This window comes from Corylus avellana, chromosome 6, assembly GCF_965113065.1.
Source record: "Corylus avellana chromosome 6, dhCorAvel1.hap1.2, whole genome shotgun sequence".
NCBI lineage: Eukaryota > Viridiplantae > Streptophyta > Magnoliopsida > Fagales > Betulaceae > Corylus > Corylus avellana.
Genome location: NC_142495.1, coordinates 5,212,406 through 5,233,389, shown reverse-complemented (window position 1 = coordinate 5,233,389; position 20,984 = coordinate 5,212,406). Strand labels below are relative to the sequence as shown.

The 20,984-nt window shown below is 34.7% G+C and overlaps 2 protein-coding genes across 2 annotated transcripts; one reads left to right on the top strand and one right to left on the bottom strand.

Moving 5' to 3' along the window:
* The first annotated feature begins 2,697 nt into the window (after positions 1-2,697).
* On the top strand, positions 2,698-5,429 carry LOC132186978 (putative WRKY transcription factor 53). The gene is made up of 3 exons (XM_059601109.2): positions 2,698-3,411; positions 3,506-3,634; positions 4,441-5,429. Exons 1-3 carry the CDS (start codon positions 3,116-3,118, stop codon positions 5,081-5,083), a joined length of 1,068 nt encoding a protein of 355 aa, XP_059457092.2. The 5' UTR covers positions 2,698-3,115; the 3' UTR covers positions 5,084-5,429.
* Positions 5,430-19,086: 13,657 nt separating this feature from the next.
* LOC132188221 (hydroquinone glucosyltransferase) lies at positions 19,087-20,829 on the bottom strand. The gene has a single exon (XM_059602630.2). It carries the CDS (start codon positions 20,662-20,664, stop codon positions 19,249-19,251), a length of 1,416 nt encoding a protein of 471 aa, XP_059458613.2. The 5' UTR covers positions 20,665-20,829; the 3' UTR covers positions 19,087-19,248.
* Positions 20,830-20,984: the final 155 nt, after the last annotated feature.

The window sequence follows — 20,984 nt, the reverse complement described above, 5'->3', positions numbered from 1 at the left end:
GAGATTTCAGGTATACAAGCTACACAAAAATATGACAAGTATTTGTTGTTAGAAATGGGTCTTGGGCCTAACTCAACTCAAAAGCTAGCTCTAGAGTTGAGGTTTCCCCTCACCTTATAAATGGACAATCTCCTTAATACCCAGGCAATGTGGGACTTCCAACACGCCCCCTCACGTGTGGCGGGAGGACATCCAAGCCAACACGTGCGACAATGGGTGACTGTGGGCCACAGCCAATTAATTGGGTTAGGCTCTGATACCATGTTAGAAATGGGTCTTGGGCCTAACTCAACCCAAAAGCTAACTCTAGAGTTGAGGTTTCCCCTCACCTTATAAATGGACAATCTCCTTAATACCCAGGCAATGTGGGACTTCCAACATTTGTGTTATCGGGTCTAATTGAAAAATCTAAAACAATGGCATTTAAAAGTATTAAAGATTGAGCTCGGAAAAAAGTTGCACAACTAGAAAATGAAGTTTCTTTCATAAGCAGGGAAATATATTTTATTAAAATATGTGGTCCAATGCTCTAACTGGAAAATCTAAAACACTGGCGTTTAAAGGTATTAAAGACTGAGCTCGGAAAAAAATTGCACAACTAGAAAATGAAGTTTCTTTCATAAGCATGGAAATAGATTTTATTGAAATATGTGGTCCAAGCAATTACCATGTATAGTATAAGTGTCTTCCCATTATCTAAAGCTCTGTGTAAGGAGATTAATTCACCGATACACAAGTTTCAGTAGGAACATCAGGAAAAACATTTTAAGATTTTCTAAATGAGTTAGGTGAATATGACATATTCTAAGGCTCAAGAAGTATGGGCTTCATGGATGTAGTGTGTTTCCGCAAAACATTATTAGTAAAGCAATGCTTGAGATTAGGGGTGAAAAATGCGAACGGTTATTAATCATTTGCTAACTGCTTTTGAAGGTGATTGAAAAAAATTGCTAATCGTTAATCGTCTATTTATATATATGAAATGACGTCTTTGTGTTTAAAAATGTATATAACGTATACCACATACGATGTTGTGTATAATAGGGTATATAAAGGTATACTCAAAAGTGAGTTTTTTTCTTTTCTGACATTTTCTCCCCCATCGTCCTTCATCACACTTTTTCTCACCGTTTATTATCGTTGTGCTTATATTAGTTTTACAGTTTGTGATTGGAGGGAGTCAGGTTACAGTAAGAAATGTTTTTTTTTTTTTTGCATTCTACCCACCATCTCTTCTCTCTTTACTTTACTTTTTTTTTTTAAGAAATGTTTTTTTTTTTTTGCATTCTACCCACCATCTCTTCTCTCTTTACTTTACTTTTTTTTTTTTAAAAAAAAAAAGTAAAGTAAAGAGAGAAGAGATGGTGGGGAGATGGTGGGTAGAATGCATTGTAGCATTCATCGGGTTACAGTCGTAAATAAAAGGACAGACATTTCAAAAGTAATTATGAACTTTATAATTTTGTTTACATGGGATACAATACAACGTTAGGTGTTAGAACTTTTCACATTTATATTATATTGGATTTAGAATAAAATACAGAGGATATCAAATATCAATGATGAACGATGCATGTTTGGGGTCCACAGAAAACCAATCACATCAACGTAATCCATGGGTTGGACGTGACGCTTGAGACTTTACGTAAGCCACATTAATCTCTATCCCTTAATACCATGTGAGCGTATATAATAAAGATTTCATGGGAAAGTCAGAGATAAGCGGAAAGGGATCGTAACAAAGGAATCTTCAAACCTTCTTCCGCGTTGTTGCTCTGTCCTTGTATGCGAGGTAGATGGAGAGAGAGAGAGAGAGGACTATTTTTTTTTTAAAAAAAAAAATTTATGAGTGAGAGATCCAATCATTTTTCTTATCGTAAGTGTTCTTAAAAAAAAAAAAATAAATAAATATGATTGAAATATGAGAATTTTATAAGCTTTTTTTTTTTTTAAAAAAAAATCTAAGTTGTTAGTGATTTTGGACAATAAATTAGTAAAGATCAAATGAGAGAAAGTGACCTTGTTGTGCGTATGTTTTGTGACCCTCTTTGGGGGTTGGGGTTTGAAGTGGTCATTTTATTGATAATTCAGACAATAAATATGTTTGAAATATGAGAATTTTATATATAATTTTTTTTTTTGAAAAAAAATTTAAGTTGCTAATGATTTTGGACAATAAATTAGTAAAGATTAAGGGTATGTTTGATAAACGGTTTTGACATGACTTTGACACGATACTATTTATCTTACTTTTTTATTTTTTTAATATTCTCTTATTTTTTACATCACATTAATAATTTTGTATTACTATTTAAATAAAAAAATAGTATAAAACAAATTTATTTTAATTTTTTTATTTCAAATATTTTTACTTTTTTGCACGTCAATGAATTTTTGCTATAAAATAGAATCAAAACCCAAAAAAACAAATCGTTTTCGAAACGGGCACAAACGAGAGAAAGTGACCTCGTTGTGCGCGTTTTGTGACCATCTTAGGGGTTGGGGTTTGAAGTGGTCAGCAATTGGACCTTCTCTCTCACACTATTTCTTTATAATCAATGAAAAGAAACAGTTCCATTTAGTGAAAAAATAAAAATAATAAATAAATCTTACTCGGTTTTCCTTGGTCAAACTTCTCTCTTTTCCTTCTCTTTTCTCTCCCTTATATCTCCCCTCTTCCTCCCACCTTCTTTCACTAAGACTAAGGCTTTTGCTCTTTTCCTTATAATACGTTAGCTTTCAACTCTCTCGCTTATCTCGCTTATCCATTAAAAAAAAAAAGAATAGGAAAAGTGTCTTTCAACTCACTCCTTCTTCAGGTTTATATCTTGCTCAGGAAGCACTTAGCATCATCAATCATTGATTCAAGAGTTGGGGTTTCAGGTTACTTTTCTTGGACATTTCAACAAGGCGCAATTCATAGAGAAGAAGAAGTGTCATTTTCCAATACCCAGTTGGGTGTTATTGAAGCTACCCAACTTTCATGTTTGCAGCCTTTGATTCTACAGCAATTTTCAGCCTCTCCATAACCCTTTTGTCACTTCCATTTCGGACATTTATATTCTTCAAGCTATAGTTTGTGCTATTTTTTTTTAAAAAAAAATTTATTATCAAAATGGAAAAGACCGTTGATTGGGAGCAAACGGCTCTGATCAGTGAGCTGAATCAGGGGAAGGAGCTAGCAAAGCAGCTCCTGAACCATCTCCACCCTTCTTCATCGAATGAAACACGTGAATTCTTGGTTTCGAAGATACTTTCTTGCTATGAGAAAGCGCTTTCATCGCTAAATTGGGGAGAGCAGCCCAAGCCCATGACCAGCATCCTGGAATCGCCGCGTTCTTTTGCCAACAGCAGCCCGAGAAGTGCGGGTTCTGACCAGGATTCTAAGCACAGAGATGTCTACAAGAAAAGGTAAATTTAATTCGTGGTTCTTGGTAATTAGGGGTCCGGCAATCAATATGATGTGGTTTTTGATTGAGATTGTTGGGATTTGTGTGTTATATAGGAAGACATTGCCCCGATGGACGGAGCAAGTAAAGGTTTGCTCTGGAACAGGGGTGGAAGGGCCGGTTGACGATGGTTACAGCTGGAGAAAATATGGGCAGAAGGACATCCTCGGAGCTAACTTTCCGAGGTGAGAACCTTTTTCCATCCATTTTTACTACCAACATAATTGGGAGTGCGCAACGTATGCCAACAAAAATTGGACACGTTTCAGGACGCTTTTTAATTGTTAAATTAATACTTTTTAAAATTTAATTTATATTTTAATATTTTTTTAATTAAAATAAAAAGTGAATTATAGAATTAAAATTCATAAGCCGGTTAACTTAGGCCTTGTTTCATGACGTTTTTTAACTGAGAAATATTTTGATATAAGATTAACTTTAATTTTAAGTATTTTGTGAATATATAAAGCAATAAAAATTGTTAATATTTTAGGGTATTGTCTCTTTATTTGGAAAGTAAAGGAGGACAAAAATGTACAGTACTTGAACTTATCTAGATCCAACCGATACACTCTGTCCATTGTAGCCGTAGGCTTTGATTAAAAGTACGGACTTATTTATTTATTTTTTTTCTTCATATATTTTCTGACAATTTGGTCGATGCTGGTGGGGGGTTGACAATTGACAACTTGATTGTTCCTGTAGCTAAGTTAATTTTTGTGGTTTCAATCAATTTCCACGCAACTCTTTAACGTTAGAAATATCAAACCTTGGTCCCCGGTCCAATATGTCCGGCGTCTCATATAATTTTTATGGGTGGTTTTGTAATAGTACAATCTCATATAATTTATTTTGGGTAAATATAATTAGCGTTTTTTTTTTTTTTTTTTCTCTAATTCGATGTTAAACATTTACTTTTATTATTAAAAAAGAGTTCAAAATAAAAAAAATGGGTACGTCTTGTTCTTATCGCAAGTTGTTTCTGTTGTAGGGGCTACTATAGATGCACACATCGACATGGGCAGGGGTGTTTGGCAACAAAGTTAGTTCAGAGATCGGATGAAGACCCAAATATCCTCGAGGTAACATATCGAGGGCGGCACACGTGTAGCCAATCCTCTCGTTTAAACGTGGCATCGGCACCGTTGAAAAGTCCAAGGTTAACAGAGAACAAGAATAATCATCATCATCATCATCATCACGCACAACAACAAAAACTCAAAGAAAAACCAGCACAGGAAATTGGATGCAATGTTGCAGCTCGGCTTACAGTTAAGACTGAGGGGTTGGAGGCCAGGGAGGAGGATGACATATTTCCGTCATTTTCCTTTTCTTTAACACCAATTGGATCCGAAAATGAGGACGCCATTCTTTTCTGTGAGTCCATGTTGGAGAACAATTTCATGGGTAGTCTTTCTCCGACGTTTTTGTCGCCGGCGACATCTGATTCCAACATGTTTCCGATGTCTCCATGCCATATGAACTGCTATGGACCCTCGGAATCTGATCACACCGACATAATTTCTGCCCCAACCTCCGCCACCAATTCGCCAATTCTGAATTTGGATTTCTCACTTGATAAGGTTGAGCTTGACCCGAATTACCCATTCGACAACCCAGATTTCTTCTCCTAGTGTTTACCTTCAGCCCACCCCAAAAAAAAAAAAAAAAAAAATCGCAAATTTGACAGATTAATTAGCCAATTCTCTTGTCTATCCAAGCCAGCATACAAAAGAGAGATGAAGAGAGTTCATCCCAGTGATGGCCATTGTAAGTAGCATGTGAAAACCACTGTACTGCGTGCCATTAGCTTTGTGAAATGTAGAAGTCTAGGAAATAATGAGTAGCTGTAGGCTGTAGCATCTCTGGCTAGTCAATTTTCCTCCTTTTTTTTTTTTTTTTGGTTTTTTCGAGATTCTGTTATCAGAAAGAAGATTGTGTTCCTGCCTCAAGTAAAATGTAATAAATTTCAAATCTTCATTTCCGGTGTTAATATTAATTGGCAAACGAAAAATAAATCTTACATCCAAATTTTCCACAAGCCTGAACAACCACGAAGAAAGATGATTTTTTTTTTTTTTTTTTAATATTTAAATGTTTATTAAATAATATTTTTCTTAATATTAATATTATATTTTTATTTGAAAATTGTTTTTCTCACTTTTTTTTTAAAGAGAATTAAGTATTTTTTAATATAACTTGAGCCTTTAGTGGTGAATCACGTAAATCTCTGTGTTCTATGATTGCTTGTTTTAATTTTAATCTTATTTTTGCATCTCATCTCACGTATCACTGAAAATAAGATATATTTCCTAACAATATTGACAACAAATAATATATCATTACCAAATAGTCTTGACTAATAAGATTTCAAAACAGTTGAAATAACTCTGATATCACGTTGAAATAATGATGATATGAAAATATGAGCAGAAGCAATATGAAAAATAAACACAAAGAATTTACAAGTGATTCGGTGTTAGACACTCATGTTCACCATTCGGAATACCTTTAAAAGCTACATTGTGTTCATTAACTTAATTTATTTACAATACTAAGGTCCTTATTCAATCTCTTATGTTGTTCACTTTTTGCTTTAGAATCTTCGCTTGTTTACGCTAATTGCAACAAGCATGTCTCATTTGCGGACTTTGAAATTTTATTGCTTTTAACACTTTTAATCCAACTTTTCCAATTTGTTTGTTAGAGTGACTTAAGAGTTAAACCTCGCTTTTAATCTAATATGAAGAAAACAAAAAAGATTATGTTGTAAAACTTAAAAAGAAAGATATAGCTTATGGACAAGAATTGGCCACATCACATAGTACAAGGTCATGAGTAATGAGTATGACAACCACGCGTGCAAAATGCTTTAAGATTTATATTTACATGACGAAGTCTTTTCATATTAGGCCCATTAGAGACTTTATAGTACCTTTGTCTTAAATAGCAAGCTCAAGATTTGTTCACTGCGTTTATAATTTCGTTAAAAAGGACATTTTTCAATAGTATCATCTACTTTTTAGAAATTCTTAAAATGTTATTGATGACTTGTTGAAAATTAACACCGACATTTGTTGTCGATGACTTGTATTCTGTATTCGGGGTATAATTAAGTATGGTTGAAAAATATTTCGCTATTAGTTTAAATTTCATTTGTTAATAAATTTTTGAATTCTTTTTTTATAGGGGAAAGTCCACATAACTCCCTCAAACTACCACTCAATTGACAGTGTCTCTCCCAAACTTTCAATTGTGACAATGTCCCACCCAAACTACCAAAAATTGTCAATGTTCCCTCCAATGACGAAATTACCCTTAGTAAAATTTTTAATTTTTTTTTTAAAAAAAAAACTTCTAGAAAAAACCTAAAACTAACCAAAAAAAAAAAACAAACAAACAAACGTTGGCCAAATTAAAAAAAAAAAAAAATCAATTTTATAAGAAAAACATTAAAAAAAATTCGATTTTTTTTTTTAATTATTAAAATTGAAAATTTTCGTTTTTTTTATTTTTATTTTTGTTTTATAATTTTATTTAAATAATAATTTACGTTTAAAAAAAATAAAATTTTCGTTTAATAAAATGAATTTTTTTTTTAAAAAAAAAAAACTAAATAAAAAAAATAGTTTTTTTTTTTAAATAAAAATTTCCGTTTAAATTTTTTTTTTTTTTTAATTAAAATTTTTCTTTTTAAAAAAAATCAATTTTTTTTTGAATTTATAGGAGTATTTTTGTCTTATTGAGAAATCTATAGGGGCATTTTTGTCTTATTACTAGTCTTGGGGGGACATTGACAATGTTTTGGTAATTTGGAAGGGACATTGTCATAATTAAAAGTTTATGGAAGACATTGTCAATTAGGTGTTAGTTTGAGGGAGGTATGTGGACTTTACCCTTTTTTATATTATGTCCAAAATAATAATTATGAATTTCATCGTCTTGAATACGCTAAATATATATGTTCTTTCAATGAACAAATTCAACTAACATAAAACTAACAAACCAAACCACACCTTCCTGGAAATAATGGGAAGAGTTGTTGAGGTGGCCGGGAGAGGGAATTCCATGTGGTTGTAGCAGGATGTTCTCAGGTCAGTGGGCCCTAAGCCCAAATAACCCACCCACCCTCCCCCCAAAACGGTTGGGTCTTGGGTCCGCGGGTCCAATTTCATGTTCGGCCTACTAAGTTCATGGACCCAATATTTTGTGTTCGTCTTCCTGACTCTTCAGTACCTAACAATTTCCTTAGGAGAATCCTTGATTCATTGGGAATTAATGCAAGTATTTTGAGTATATTAATATACTTATTTGAATATTATTAGAGTCCAAATACTTAAGCTAATGGGTTTGAGTTTATTTACGTATATTAATTAATCTTTTTCTTTATATTTTCTTAATATAGGACACAACAGTTACAAGTGCATTCAGAACGCTAATTTTTTTTTTTTTTTTTTCTTTCCTATTTTGTATAGTTGACATTGTATTAATTGCAAAGTTGCCTGGATGAAATTGCCAAAGGATGAGGCCACATGGTGCAGAAATTTAACCCACTTTTGGCTTAAGGAAATACAAAAAAAAACTTTCCCAAGAGTAGTTTCAACAATGTTATCACCTCAATCTTTTGAAACATCCACAGTAGTTTCTCCATGTAGCAAGCAACAGGTTCAACAAACCAAACAACAGAAGAAAGCAAGATACTTAATGTTTTGAGCTCAGCAACCCACAGGGAAAAGCAAATTAATATTAGAGATAGACCATCCACCTTGCACGCTTGATGCTTTAATCTATTACAATCTTGAAATCATATTTGTATACAAAACCTTTCTCAATGAGCTTTGTGGAACCCCATTCCATTTTCCTTTCTGGTCTATCCAAACACCTGAAACCCAATATCAAAAGGAAAAATTACTTAGAATTCTGCTTGATGCTAAAAAAACGCTTCATAAAACTCATGGAGAGCGAATTATGCCAATGCTGCTTACTCTTGCCTTGCATGAAACTCTGGGTAATGTTGTCGATAGCAATTGGTGATTTCTAGATTTCTTTTGTTATCTTCTCTAGCAGAGAATTCATCTGAAATTTATGTGTTAAAATAATGATTAAATTATTAAATTTAGCCATTCTTATTAACTTAAGTTTTTGAGATAAGTGATAATTTAACATTAAGTGTTGCCTATTATTCTGCGAAACAAAAAGTTGTAAACTTTGGGCAATGTAAATATTTAACAATTGAATTCTAATATAAAACAAAGCATCTATTTTTTGTTTTTAAAAAATATATATATGGCTAAGCGGAAGAAGAGCCTCTGCCTACTCATATTCAGCTATTTGCCTACTTGAAATTAAGGGTTAAAAATACACTCGTAACCCATGTAGACCAGAACATGATCTTCTTTAGAATATTCAATTAGTTATAATGAAGAGGTATTTTTGTTTTTTCACTTTTTGAATGGACAAAAATACATTTATACTATAATTAACTGGATATTGAATTAGAGAGTATCCTAATTCATACAGACAGGTGGACAGCTAATGCAAAGCAATTTTTAACCGCCTACTTGAACACCCCAAATAGGACAAAGTTTTCCTCCAAACTAGGTTGGAGGAAATTCCTCCAACCTAGTCTCTAAAATTGACATGTGTCCTCAAACATGTGTTTCTCACATGTTTTTTTTAATACCCTAATTTCCACAAACTCTCCACCGTTAGTTTCTGTCTCTCACGTTCTCTCTCTCTCTCTCTCTCTCTCATGTTCTTCTCTCCTTCCCCTCCTGCACGAGACCAAGCTGTCTTTCCAACCCAAAAAATCTCTCCATAGAGAGTTTCAAAGCAAAAGAAGAGCACGACACTCCTTCATCAACCCTCGCGTCGTCGAAGCCTCAATGTCTTCATTGCCCTCGCGTCCTCGAAGCCTCAACGCCTTCATTTGCCGACTTTTCAGATTTGACCAATTTGAAGGAGCAATCGACGTCAACCCATCTTTCAGATATGGTTTATGTGATCAATTTTTGAGATTCTGTGACTAGATCTAGATGGAGATTCGCCACTATGACAAGCAAGAAGAATCATGGTTGCAGGGGAAGTGTGGGGATGATTTTATACCGTTGTTGTTTGTATTGAGAGAAATTTACCTGAAGAGGATTTGAGAGTTCTTTTTTTTCTTTTTCTTTTTTTTAACAAAAAAGTGTTGTATGAACGTGTTTGTTGAAATGCATGAATGGCAATTGAAGTTTAAGAACTTTTTTTTGCACATCAATTGCTTGCTAAAATGCATAGTAGAGTTATTATTATCAATTGTTTGCTGAAATTTAGAACCTGCCCTCTTTTTGGAGAGAGAGAACATGAGAGAGAGAAACTAACGGTGGAGTTAACTATGGTTTGTGGAAATTAGGGTATTCAAAAAAACATGTGAGATGCACATGTTTGAAGACACATGTCAATTTTAGAGACTAGGTTGGAAGAATTTCCTCCAACCTAGTTTGGAGGAAAACTTTGTCCCCCCAAATAGCCTTCATTTGCGACAGCCATTGCCCGACAGCCGGTTACACATCAACCATGATACGTAGCCTCATGATATCCTCATGATAGGATAGTCGCCAAGCCAATATTAAGTTAGCATTTTTTCTGTTCTTTGCGTTGCTTGTAGAACCAAATTGATAGAGTTTGCTATCAATCAAGAAATTTCTTTCAAATTGTAAATAGCTATAGACAAGATTATAGCTAGTTATAATATATAGTCACATGATCTTGCTTGCATTCCTTGATGAGTCATTCTGGCATTTATTAATCCTGCACCCTGGATTTATTATAAGTAGTAGGTATCTCGAGTTTCATCAAAGGAGAATGGTCCAGTGTCAAGACAAACACTTGTGTCGGTCTCGATTAGATAAATGAATTCCTTAAGAATAATAGTAGAAAAGACACGTTATTGTTTATTTTTTTAATTTTTTTTTTCATTTTGGCCGATGGCATTAAATAATGAAGTGTTATTAAGATAGGATAAGATTACATTAAAATAATGAAAAAAAAAAGTACAGAAAGAAGGGGTCCAGCCCTCCAGGAACTGCAAAAAGTACATAATGATAAACACTGAAACTATATAAATGAATTCCTTATCTGGTACATCATGCATGAATGTGAACATATGTTGGTTGGTAGTTATTCCTTTGGTTTTTAAAGATTTTCAGATTGCCAGAAGTTGGATTTGGGGAAGAAGTGTTCACATTTATTCCAGCTCACCATTGAAAACGATTTTTGCTGAAGCTCTGTATCTGGAGTACAGAAAACTGGGTTATGAGCAGATGGCTTTTAAGGTTTTTAATTTACATTGTCTGTCGTACTGCTCATTTTCTTGCTTAGTTGACTTAAGAATAGGCAAAATAATAAATGGGGGAGATATCCCACCTTTGAGTAGTGATTTTTGCAAATACCGGCAGCTTGAACAGTAAGCATGTTAATATTAAAATAATAAAAAAATAAAATAAAATAATATTTTAATATCGGCGTGCTTAAAGTTTAAGCACGTCGGTGTTGCAAAAATCACTACTCCCCTCCTTTTATGTTCATATTAGATTTTTTTTTTTTTTTTTTTTTTGACATGTCCGCACAAGAGGGGAGAGGGAGATTCGAACTAGTGACCTCCGCTTTATTATGCGTGATTCCAACCGATTGAGCTACCTCTTCTAATTTTGATCGAAATTTATTGTTTATATAGCTTTATTAAGTTATTTTGAAAATACTTTTAAAAGTAGACAATTCAAGAAAACCCTAATCCCAATTGTGCCCCAAATTCAGGACTAAAAGAGGCCAATGGTAAAATATATGGCTTTCCTCTAAGCCCAAGCCACAAGGTTTACTAACAAGCCTATAAATAATAAATCCCATTAAAGTTGTCACAAGGCAGGCAGCCCAATCACATTGAACTAGATGATGGCGTCTAAAAAAAATCTAAAATTATTGAAACAAATTATAGTTTAAACGTTAGAGTGGGTCATAAAAAATACTTATGATGCTTAAGTCAGTCAATAACATTGTCGGACATCCCTCTAAATGAGAAGAATTTCTTGCATAAATGAGTGTTCAGAAGTGAGTGATTGAATGAGTGCCCTTTAGTCAAAGGCCATTCCTTTCTCGTGTTGGACCTTGTCACATGTTGTCTTTCTTCTTTATTTGTGAAAGAGAATCATTTTCAACAAAAATTACCAACTTCTGCGATTAGGTATTCTAGGTTTCCATCTTTCCATTTCTACACAACCCTTCTAAGTTTATTGTGAAAAAAAAAAAAATCAATAAATAGTACCATAATGGAATTGGGAAAAGGGAAGATGAGAACACACATATTATTATATATACGTATAAATAAAATGAAAAATGTATTAATTATGGAGGTTAAAAAAGGAATAATAATAATAATAATAATGAATCATTGTTTTTGTCCCCAAAAGTGATGAAACCATAAGAGTTGAGTTGCCTACCAAAAAGCAAAAAAAAGTAAATAATTATAAGTTGGTTGAAGGGACAAAAAGGAAGCTAGTGTGTAAGTTATCTTCATGATGAAATGATGAAATATATCCAAGCTTTTCAATATTCACACCTTGACGGCTATTCTTAAATCATTCAACTACTCTCTTTTGTTCGCTCGCCTTTCGCTTTATGAATGTGAAAGTCAGAAAAATGTAATGATATTGGAACTAATTAAGTAGGTCTTGGTCTTCTTTCTTTTCTTTTTTTCTTTTTTCTTGTTGAAAACAAAAACTAAGTAGGTTAGAAATTAAGAAAGAAAGAAAAGTGTTAGATTATAAATTAAATTATAATTTTTTTTAAAAAAAATTTAGAAGAATTTCAAGAGTTTGAGTCTACTCGTGAAATGATGCGTTATAATATAAATTAAATAATTAAATTTACTATTTTTTATCAACTTAAATTTTTAAAATATGTTTGGGTCCAATTTGGTAGCCAAACGGCCCAAACCAAACCTATGCTCTAGGGGCGGAGCCAAAACTTTTATTGTGAGGGGACTAGATTTAAAAATAAATAAATAAATAACTTGAGGGGAGATAATAAACTTTTACAGGTCTATTTTATTAAAAAATAATAATATTTTTTTTAATGGTTAAATACTAAAAACCCTCTAGGGTTTGGACACTTTATTTTTTATCTTATAGATTTTGATTTGTATCACAGGAGATACCTGTGGTTTTGATAAAGACAAAATTCGTCATTCCATTTATTGACCGTTAGTTGACTTAATGGAAGTCTACGTCGCTGACACGTGGACCAATTAAAATTTGATACTTGGCATACGTGGCCACCTAATTAAATTTTTTATTTAAAAAATATATATATATTTTTTCAACAAAAAAATTGGGGCCACCCCTTAGCCATTTGGGAGGTGGCTCGGCCATCCCCCTGGGCCACCCCCATCTGGCGCCTTAGTGCCCACTGAGCCACCCCCTTGGTGCCCAAGGGGGTGGCCGAAATCACCCTCAGTGGGTATTGGAGGTGGCTCGGCCACCCCATGGAGCCAAGGGGTGGCTGAAACCACCCCCAATGGTGGCTTGGGGGTGGTTTTGGCCACCCCCATCCGGCCAGATGGCCAAAGAACCACCCCCAATTTTTTTTTTAGAAATTTTTTTAAAAAAAATAAAAAATTTAATTAGTTGGTCACGTCATCACTAATGACATGGCTACTTATGCCACGTGTTGAATTTTAATTGGTTAACATGTCAATGACGTGGACTTCTGTTAAGTCAACTAACAGTCAATAGATGGAATGACCAATTTGATCTTTATCAAAATTATCTTATGTGATACAAATCAAAAACTAGAGAACAAAAAAATAAAATTTCCAAATCCTAGGAGGATTTTTAGTATTTAACCTTTTTTTAATTATTTTTTTGGGAATTCCGGCCTGCAGGAAGCTCTGTATATAAGTGTTAATTCAAGAGAATGAGAGTGAATTCTTGAATGTGGGTGAATTTGGGGTAAAAAAACACATCATTCAGAGTAAACTGTTGTTCTTTCCATGTAATTTGTTGTTAAACAGTAAAAGAATCTGCAACTTTATACATGGCTACGAATTGAGAGCGATCAACATTTTATTTTTTAACGAATTGAGGTATCAGCACTTTAGCTCCACCCATTTGTCACGGGATCCCAACACTTGTACTTTTGATTGATTGCTTATGATCCAGCTGGAGCATTGTTGTTGTCTCATTGATGAGTAGGTGATCATTTGTCGCGTTTTACAACCCAAATTTCAAAGAGGACTAGCCTGGATCGAACTTAAATACCCAAAAAAAAATTCGCCTCAAAATTAACTTTAATTTTTTTATTTTTTTACATCGCATCAATCATTTTTTTGGGAAATTATATATAAAATCCTTAGGTAAACGTGCTTTTTTAAAAAACTCCCTGGGTATTTTTTTTCGGAAATTTAGTCCATGGGTAACTCGAAACTATAAGAAAACTCCATACCGTCAATTTTTGTTGACTTCCGTTAGTCTACTCAAAACTCACCGTTTTATCTGATTAAAATATTTTTTTTTTTTTATTATTATTACTATTTAAATAAAAAATTACTATAAAACGTTTTTTTTTTTTTTTTCACTTTTTCATACAAAATATTTTTATATTTTTTTCTCACATTAATCAAATCTGCTATAATTTTAGTCCAGTCCATTTTTCAAGTCCTTTGCCAAACACATCCTTATTGTTGTGGGAGCCAATTAAGCCACAGGCTGCCCAAGCCTAAACTACAACCTTATTTTTAGATATTTTGTTATGCTCTTGTTTGATTGTTTCTTTCTTTAGAGATTGGGATTTGGGGTTGAGAAGGGATCATATTGACTATTTTATATGAGTGTTAATAAATGTATACTTGAGAGCGTACCAAAAGAGTTTAGACAATGAGAATTGCATATGCTTTTTTTAGTTCGATTTTAGTCATAACTTAACTCTAATCCTAACAAAATATAAGTGAAATCCATGATGATTTACACTAATTAAATATGAAATTTTCTATTGCAGAATTCAATTTAAGCGACCCAAGGGAGTCCACACGCTACCCAGTTAGGCTAATCTCGAGTCTTATTATTAGATATTTTGTTATTTTTGTTTTTATTTTTTATTTTTCTAATGAAATGGCCTGAGAGGGCAATCAGAATGACTATTCAACATTGGCATAACTATGATAGCAAAAGTACGCTTGGAAGCGCACAAGAGGAATTTAAACGTTGAGGATTGTAAGCGTTTCCTAAAGTTTGATTTGAGTCATAGCTTAACCATAATCCTAACAAATATCAATGCGATCCATGATGGTTTATACTAATCTAATTAAACATGAAGATTCTCATTGCGGAATTTAAACTCATGCTCTAGTATACAACAAACCACTTTAAATATTTTTCTGGAATCACTAAACCACCACGTAAAATATTTTTGTATGTAAAACATTTTTTAGAGTTATAATTATAATGAGCCAATTCTTATTATTATTAGTAATAAAAATAGCATATAGTATATTTTATAAGAATAGAAAATTCAAAGAACTTATCATAATGAGCCAAATCCCAGCAAATATAATTTAAGAGAAATTGTCATGTTTGGCTTGCTGGAAACATCTAATCAGAAGAAAGATGACATGACCTCATTAATGGAGTATTTTGCTCTGATCGTTTTAGAAAGAAGAGTCCATCACGTCTACGTGTTACACTTGAAAAGATTTTAGCCATCTTCCTAGAGACAACCTGATAGTGATAAATAGGATGTCCAAAGAAAGGAAAAAACGATCTTCCCAGTAAACGTGATAAGTATTTGAATCAATGCCCACCTCTTCATCTTTCTGTCGGTCACAATTATTTTAATACACAAATAAAAATTGAACCTTCTTGTCCTTTCTCTCATCTATCACATTAACAAAAGGCTAACTTTTTGTAGTGGACCGTGTGGAAAATACGGACACGTCACATCGTGGTCCGCACTTAACTGCCCAATAACAAGGCCAGTTTTTTTTTTTTTTTTTTAAGGAATACAAAGGATCACTGGAGAAGGGTTAGTTATTAGTTAACGACAAATTAAAATGTCTTTGGTATTTATTTTTATTTTTTAAAAGAAATTAAAAAATTAAAATGATGATAATTATAATTAAGGGTTAAATACTAAATTAGTCCCTAGGGTTTCACAACTTTATTTTTTCCCCCCTGGGTTTTCATTTTTATCACAGGAGGTCCCTGTGGTTTTGATAAGTGACCAAATTAGTCCATCCGTTAGTTGACCGTTAAACTGGACACGTGGACCAATCAGACGTCGACACGTGGCACATATATTAATTTTTTTTTAATTAAAAAAAATGTTTTTTTTTTAAAAAAAAAAAATTAAAAAAAATATATTAAAAAAAAAAAAAAAAAAAAAAAGAAAAATCGGAAAAAACTGGGGGTGGCCGAGCCACCCCCTTGGCAATTTGGGGGTGGCTCGGCCACCCCCTTTGGCCATGGGGGTGGCCAGGCCACCCCCATCTGGCCGGATGGGGGTGGCCGAGCCACCCCCAGTGGGAACCGGGGGTGGTTTCGGCCACCCCCTTGGGGCCCAAGGGGGTGGCTCGGCCACCCCCTGGTGCCCAGGGGGTGGCTCGGCCACCCCCATCCGGCCAGATGGGGGTGGCCTGGCCACCCCCATGGCCAAAGGGGGTGGCCGAGCCACCCCCAAATTGCCAAGGGGGTGGCCGAGAGCCACCCCCAGTTTTTTCCGATTTTTCTTTTTTTTTTTTTTTTTTTTTTTAATATATTTTTTTAATGTTTTTTTAAAAAAAAAAACATTTTTTTTAATTAAAAAAAATTAAAAAAAAAAATTAATATATGTGCCACGTGTCGACGTCTGATTGGTCCACATGTCCAGTTTAACGGTCAACTAACGGTCAACTAACGGATGGACTAATTTGGTCACTTATCAAAACCACAGGGACCTCCTGTGATAAAAATGAAAACCCAGGAGGAAAAAAATAAAGTTGTGAAACCCTAGGGACTAATTTAGTATTTAACCCTATAATTAAATCCCATACTGTGTTGCCCTTGCCGAGATGGGCAGCTTTTGGGAGACACTAAAGTGTGGACTTGTTGACACAGTCCTCTACGATATCCTATTGGCTATTTAAACATAAATCCGCACGTAATTATTGGTAAATAATTATGATTATCTTATGCTTATTGGCTATTGCTGTACTTCAAGGATATTATTTTATTTTTTGGTAAATAATTACGTGCGGATTTAAACATAATTATTGGTAAATAATTATGATTATCTTATGCTTATTGGCTATTGCTGTACTTCAAGGATATTATTTTATTTTTTGGTAAATAATTACGTGCGGATTTAAACATAATTATTGGTAAATAATTATGATTATCTTATGCTTATTGGCTATTGCTGTACTTCGAGGATATTATTTTATTTTTTGAACCTTATTATTGGGTTGAAATTATCCACCACTTTGTGGTGGAGGGAGAAAAGTTGTCTACTGATGGTGATGGTACAGGCCAATGTCCATGTGGAACTATTACAGGCTACACTAAAATTATTGAAGTTTGAGTGGACGGAAAAGGCTGGAACCTATGCCTTAAAAGGTCAAGGATAATGACCCCTCATCCAAGTTGGACAGTATATGGTTAATAAAAATATTTTCCTTCATCCTCATCCATTCAATAAAACTCCAGTCGTCACATAACATAAATAAAAATTTCACTCAACATGTTATAAAGTTTACTATATTTTTTGGTGTTAGGAATATTATAACATTTACAACAAAATTATTTACAAATTGACTCGGCAATTTATTATTGATAAAATAATAAAACAAAATTTTGGTTTATTCAATTTTCTTAATTGTCGTATCAATTTTGTTGCCTTAATTATTTTGTAGTGTGGAATTAAAATTAAGGATAGCATCTCCCTCATGGCTTTTAAATAGGTGTTTTGAGTTAAATTTAGCTATTATATGTTCTTTTCATGCTCCACCAGACCTCGTAAAATAAAAAATTTTCAACAATTTGTTAAAGTTGTAGTAACTTTTAAGTAATATTTTATTATATATATATATTTTAATTTTTTTATCTTTTCTCTCTTTTTCCCTTTCTTCCTAAAAATAATAAAATAACATTTAATTGAAATAAAGAGTTAAAATAAATATTATATTAGAATATGTAGTAAAAAATTAATAGCTAAATTCTTTTTTTAAAAAAAAACATAAGTATTTCTAATAGTTAAAATGACAATTTCTGCTAGAAATGCTCTAAACAAAACGTGACACCGCCATGAGGGAGTTATATATGACATTTCTTCAATGCAAAACACGTTGGTAGAAGTGAAATGTGCATGCAAAGAGCTGTGTCACACAAACGATTCACATGTCGCTCAATTGAATATATTCTTGAACTCTTTCCATGCAAATGAGAGGTTGGAAAAAAAAAATATATTTCTTAAACTGCTGCATTTGAAATAACGTGATAGTAAAAATTAGTTATTAATTTAAAAACTAATTATTATTATCACGTCATCTTAATTATAAAATAATTAGCAAAATAGCATTGCTATAAAAAAGAGAATTTGGAATTTGGGCGTTACTATTGTAAAGTTACATGGCTCCAAATTGGGTAGTTAGATGTCACATTCCAGTGGCTATTTTCACGACCCCGTGGCAGTGCCTCCTTACCTTTTTGGTTAACATAAAAGAAGAATTTCATCCACACTTTGGTGGGACAAACATTCCCAAATTCCTCGTTTTCTCCCTTCAAAAGTTAGTTTGGGTCAGAATTGAGTTCTATTCCTCTTCCTCATCTTTTATTTGTGTTTTTTTTATTTATATTATTAGTCTTCTGCCGCCAAGGCATAAAAAAAGAGAGGGTATTATCAGTTTAATAATTAATTACTTCAATTATTTCATTGAAAAACACATGCATCCTTGGCTGGCCAGGTTGGAGCGCTGAGTTTTTTTTTTTGGGTACTTGTTCTTAATATCATGTCGTATTGTCTAAGTTGGAAAGGACGTAATTCAATAATGTCATTTAAACATGTGAAAAACTTTTATTAATGTTATTAAAAAAAGCCATGTCTCACATGAAATTTCTGTTCATGTGAAATTGTTGTGGGTTCTTTTTATGCTGTTGATGTTAATTGTCCGTCATGAATTAGCAAGGACCACTTATCAACTACCAAATGGGAGTCTATGATGTTTTAAAATAATAATAATAATAATAATGTTACAATCACTTTCACGCTCATACTTCTACATTTTTTTTTTTTTAAGTATTTACATAAAAAAAATAAAATACGTAGCATTACTTATAAAAAAGATATATGTGGGAGTCTATGCTTCTAGATTATAAATTATGGTCAACTTTGACAGCATATCACACTTAAAAACTGTTCTAGGAAATCTAATTGGGATAAGGGTGGGGAGGGGGGAGGGGGGGGGGGCGCCATTATTAATTTCCGTTTCTTTTCTATTTAATTAGTTTTTAGAGAATTAAATCTTGTAACGTCAATGCCAGCCACCTACTTCCTTCTCACTGCATTATTATGAGGTAACGATATTTCAAAGCAGTTGGGTCCATCCCCTTTTGGCTCAACAACATGTTGCTCCTGTACGAAATGCCCCGTGGCCACAACCTTCTCATTTCTCAACTACTTCATATTATAAGCAAGAGGAAAACATAGAAAGTGATTGTCGTATGCAAAGCACGTGTAATTCATACAACACAGTATTATACATTAATCATGTGCTCTTGACCATACACAAACAAAGTTACTTTTTGCTCTTCCACTTGAGGGCCAGCTCCGACAGCGCCTTTGTGGAGGAGCCGTCTTCGCTCAGGACTCTTGCGGCGGCGTCCTTCAGCTCCTTCATGCGGCTCCGCAGCTTCTTCCCATCTTCACCTTCCATGAGAGCCTTGGTGACTTTGAGAATCTCCTCTCGTCCGACCAGCCCATTTTCGTTTGCCTTTGCTCTTACCGCCACTTTTATGTCCTCCGTCAGCATAACGGCGTTCATTTTTTGCTCCGCGTACAGCGGCCAAGCAATTAGCGGTACGCCGTTCACAACGCTCTCGAGGACGGAGTTCCAGCCGCAGTGGGTTAGGAACCCGCCGGTTGAACCATGGCTCAGGATTTGGGCCTGGGGTGCCCACGATGGCAGCACCACGCCCCGCCCTTTGGTCCTTTCCAAAAACCCTTTTGGTAAGAAATCAAAAGGGTCTTTTTGATTTTGGACATGACTAAAAAAGGTTGCATTGGCAACCTTATCGTTTGGGGGCCTCACAACCCACAAGAATCTCTGCTCGCTCATTTCCAATCCCAAAGCCAACTCGGTAATCTGATCATAAGACAGGCTGCCACCGCTCCCAAACGAGATAAATAAAACAGACCCATGTGGCTGCTCATCCAACCACTTCAAACACTCGGACCCATCAACCTTGCCGCTCGAACCAATATTCACAAGCGGCCCGACAGGGTAAACGGGTGGCTTACCCGCTTCTTCTGCTTGCAGATTTTGTACAGCTCCTGGCTCCAACTCCATGAAGCTATTCACCATGATTCCCTCCGCCAAACGGTAGCGTTTCGCGTGGTGAAGCACACACTTGTAGGCCTCGTTTTTCCGGTCTTGAACCGGGTCAAGCAGATCTTTACCGTGCATTGGAATACACCCAGGAATTTTCAGCGGCTCAGGATGGTCTCTGTACTCGCAAGAAACCATTTGGTCGAGCTTTGGCAAATAAAGGAACAAAGACAGAGCCATGGCTGTCGAGGGAAAGAAAATGTACGGCGAGACATTAAATTCTCTGGCAACATCAAACGCGTCGGTTCCAAATAGATCAACAACCAAGGCCGCGACCTTTGTCCTCTCAATCAACGACTTCAGCGAGTCGCGCAGGGAAGGAAGAGAGCGAACCACCGTGAGAGAAATTATGGGTTCAATCATGGTGCCCTCGGGGACATCGTCGAGGTTGACTGGCGGGAGAAAGATGTAATTCATGGAACTGGGGAGGGCGTCTAGGACGGACTTCTGGGCCTTGGAGGGAGGCCCATCGACGGGGACGATGAAGGTGACGTTGATAAAGCTGTGGTGGTGGACGAGTCGCTTGGCGAACTCAACGAGTGGGATGAGGTGTCCCATCCCGGGACTCGGCAGAATAGCCACGTGGGATCCTTGCGGTTGTTCCATGGCAGCTATGGCTTTTCTTCTTTATCTAAAAATTCACTTGTATGGGGAGTGGAGCATAAAGTTCGGAAAGATGTGGCGATTTATATAGAGGGTTTGTGTGGGGAGGCCAATTGGGAGGTGTTTGGTTGATTAATTTAGGTTCGTGGAATTGTCTACGGGGGGGTGTTTGTCTAGTTCTTGTGTGGGGTACAAAGAATATGGGGGGGGGAGGATCTGGAACTGAGACGGTAATTTCTAGAGGGAGATTGGCATGGGCATGATGCTTGTAATGTTATGTGGGGGTGATGACGTCATTTCTAACGTAAGCCTTATGTTATCAA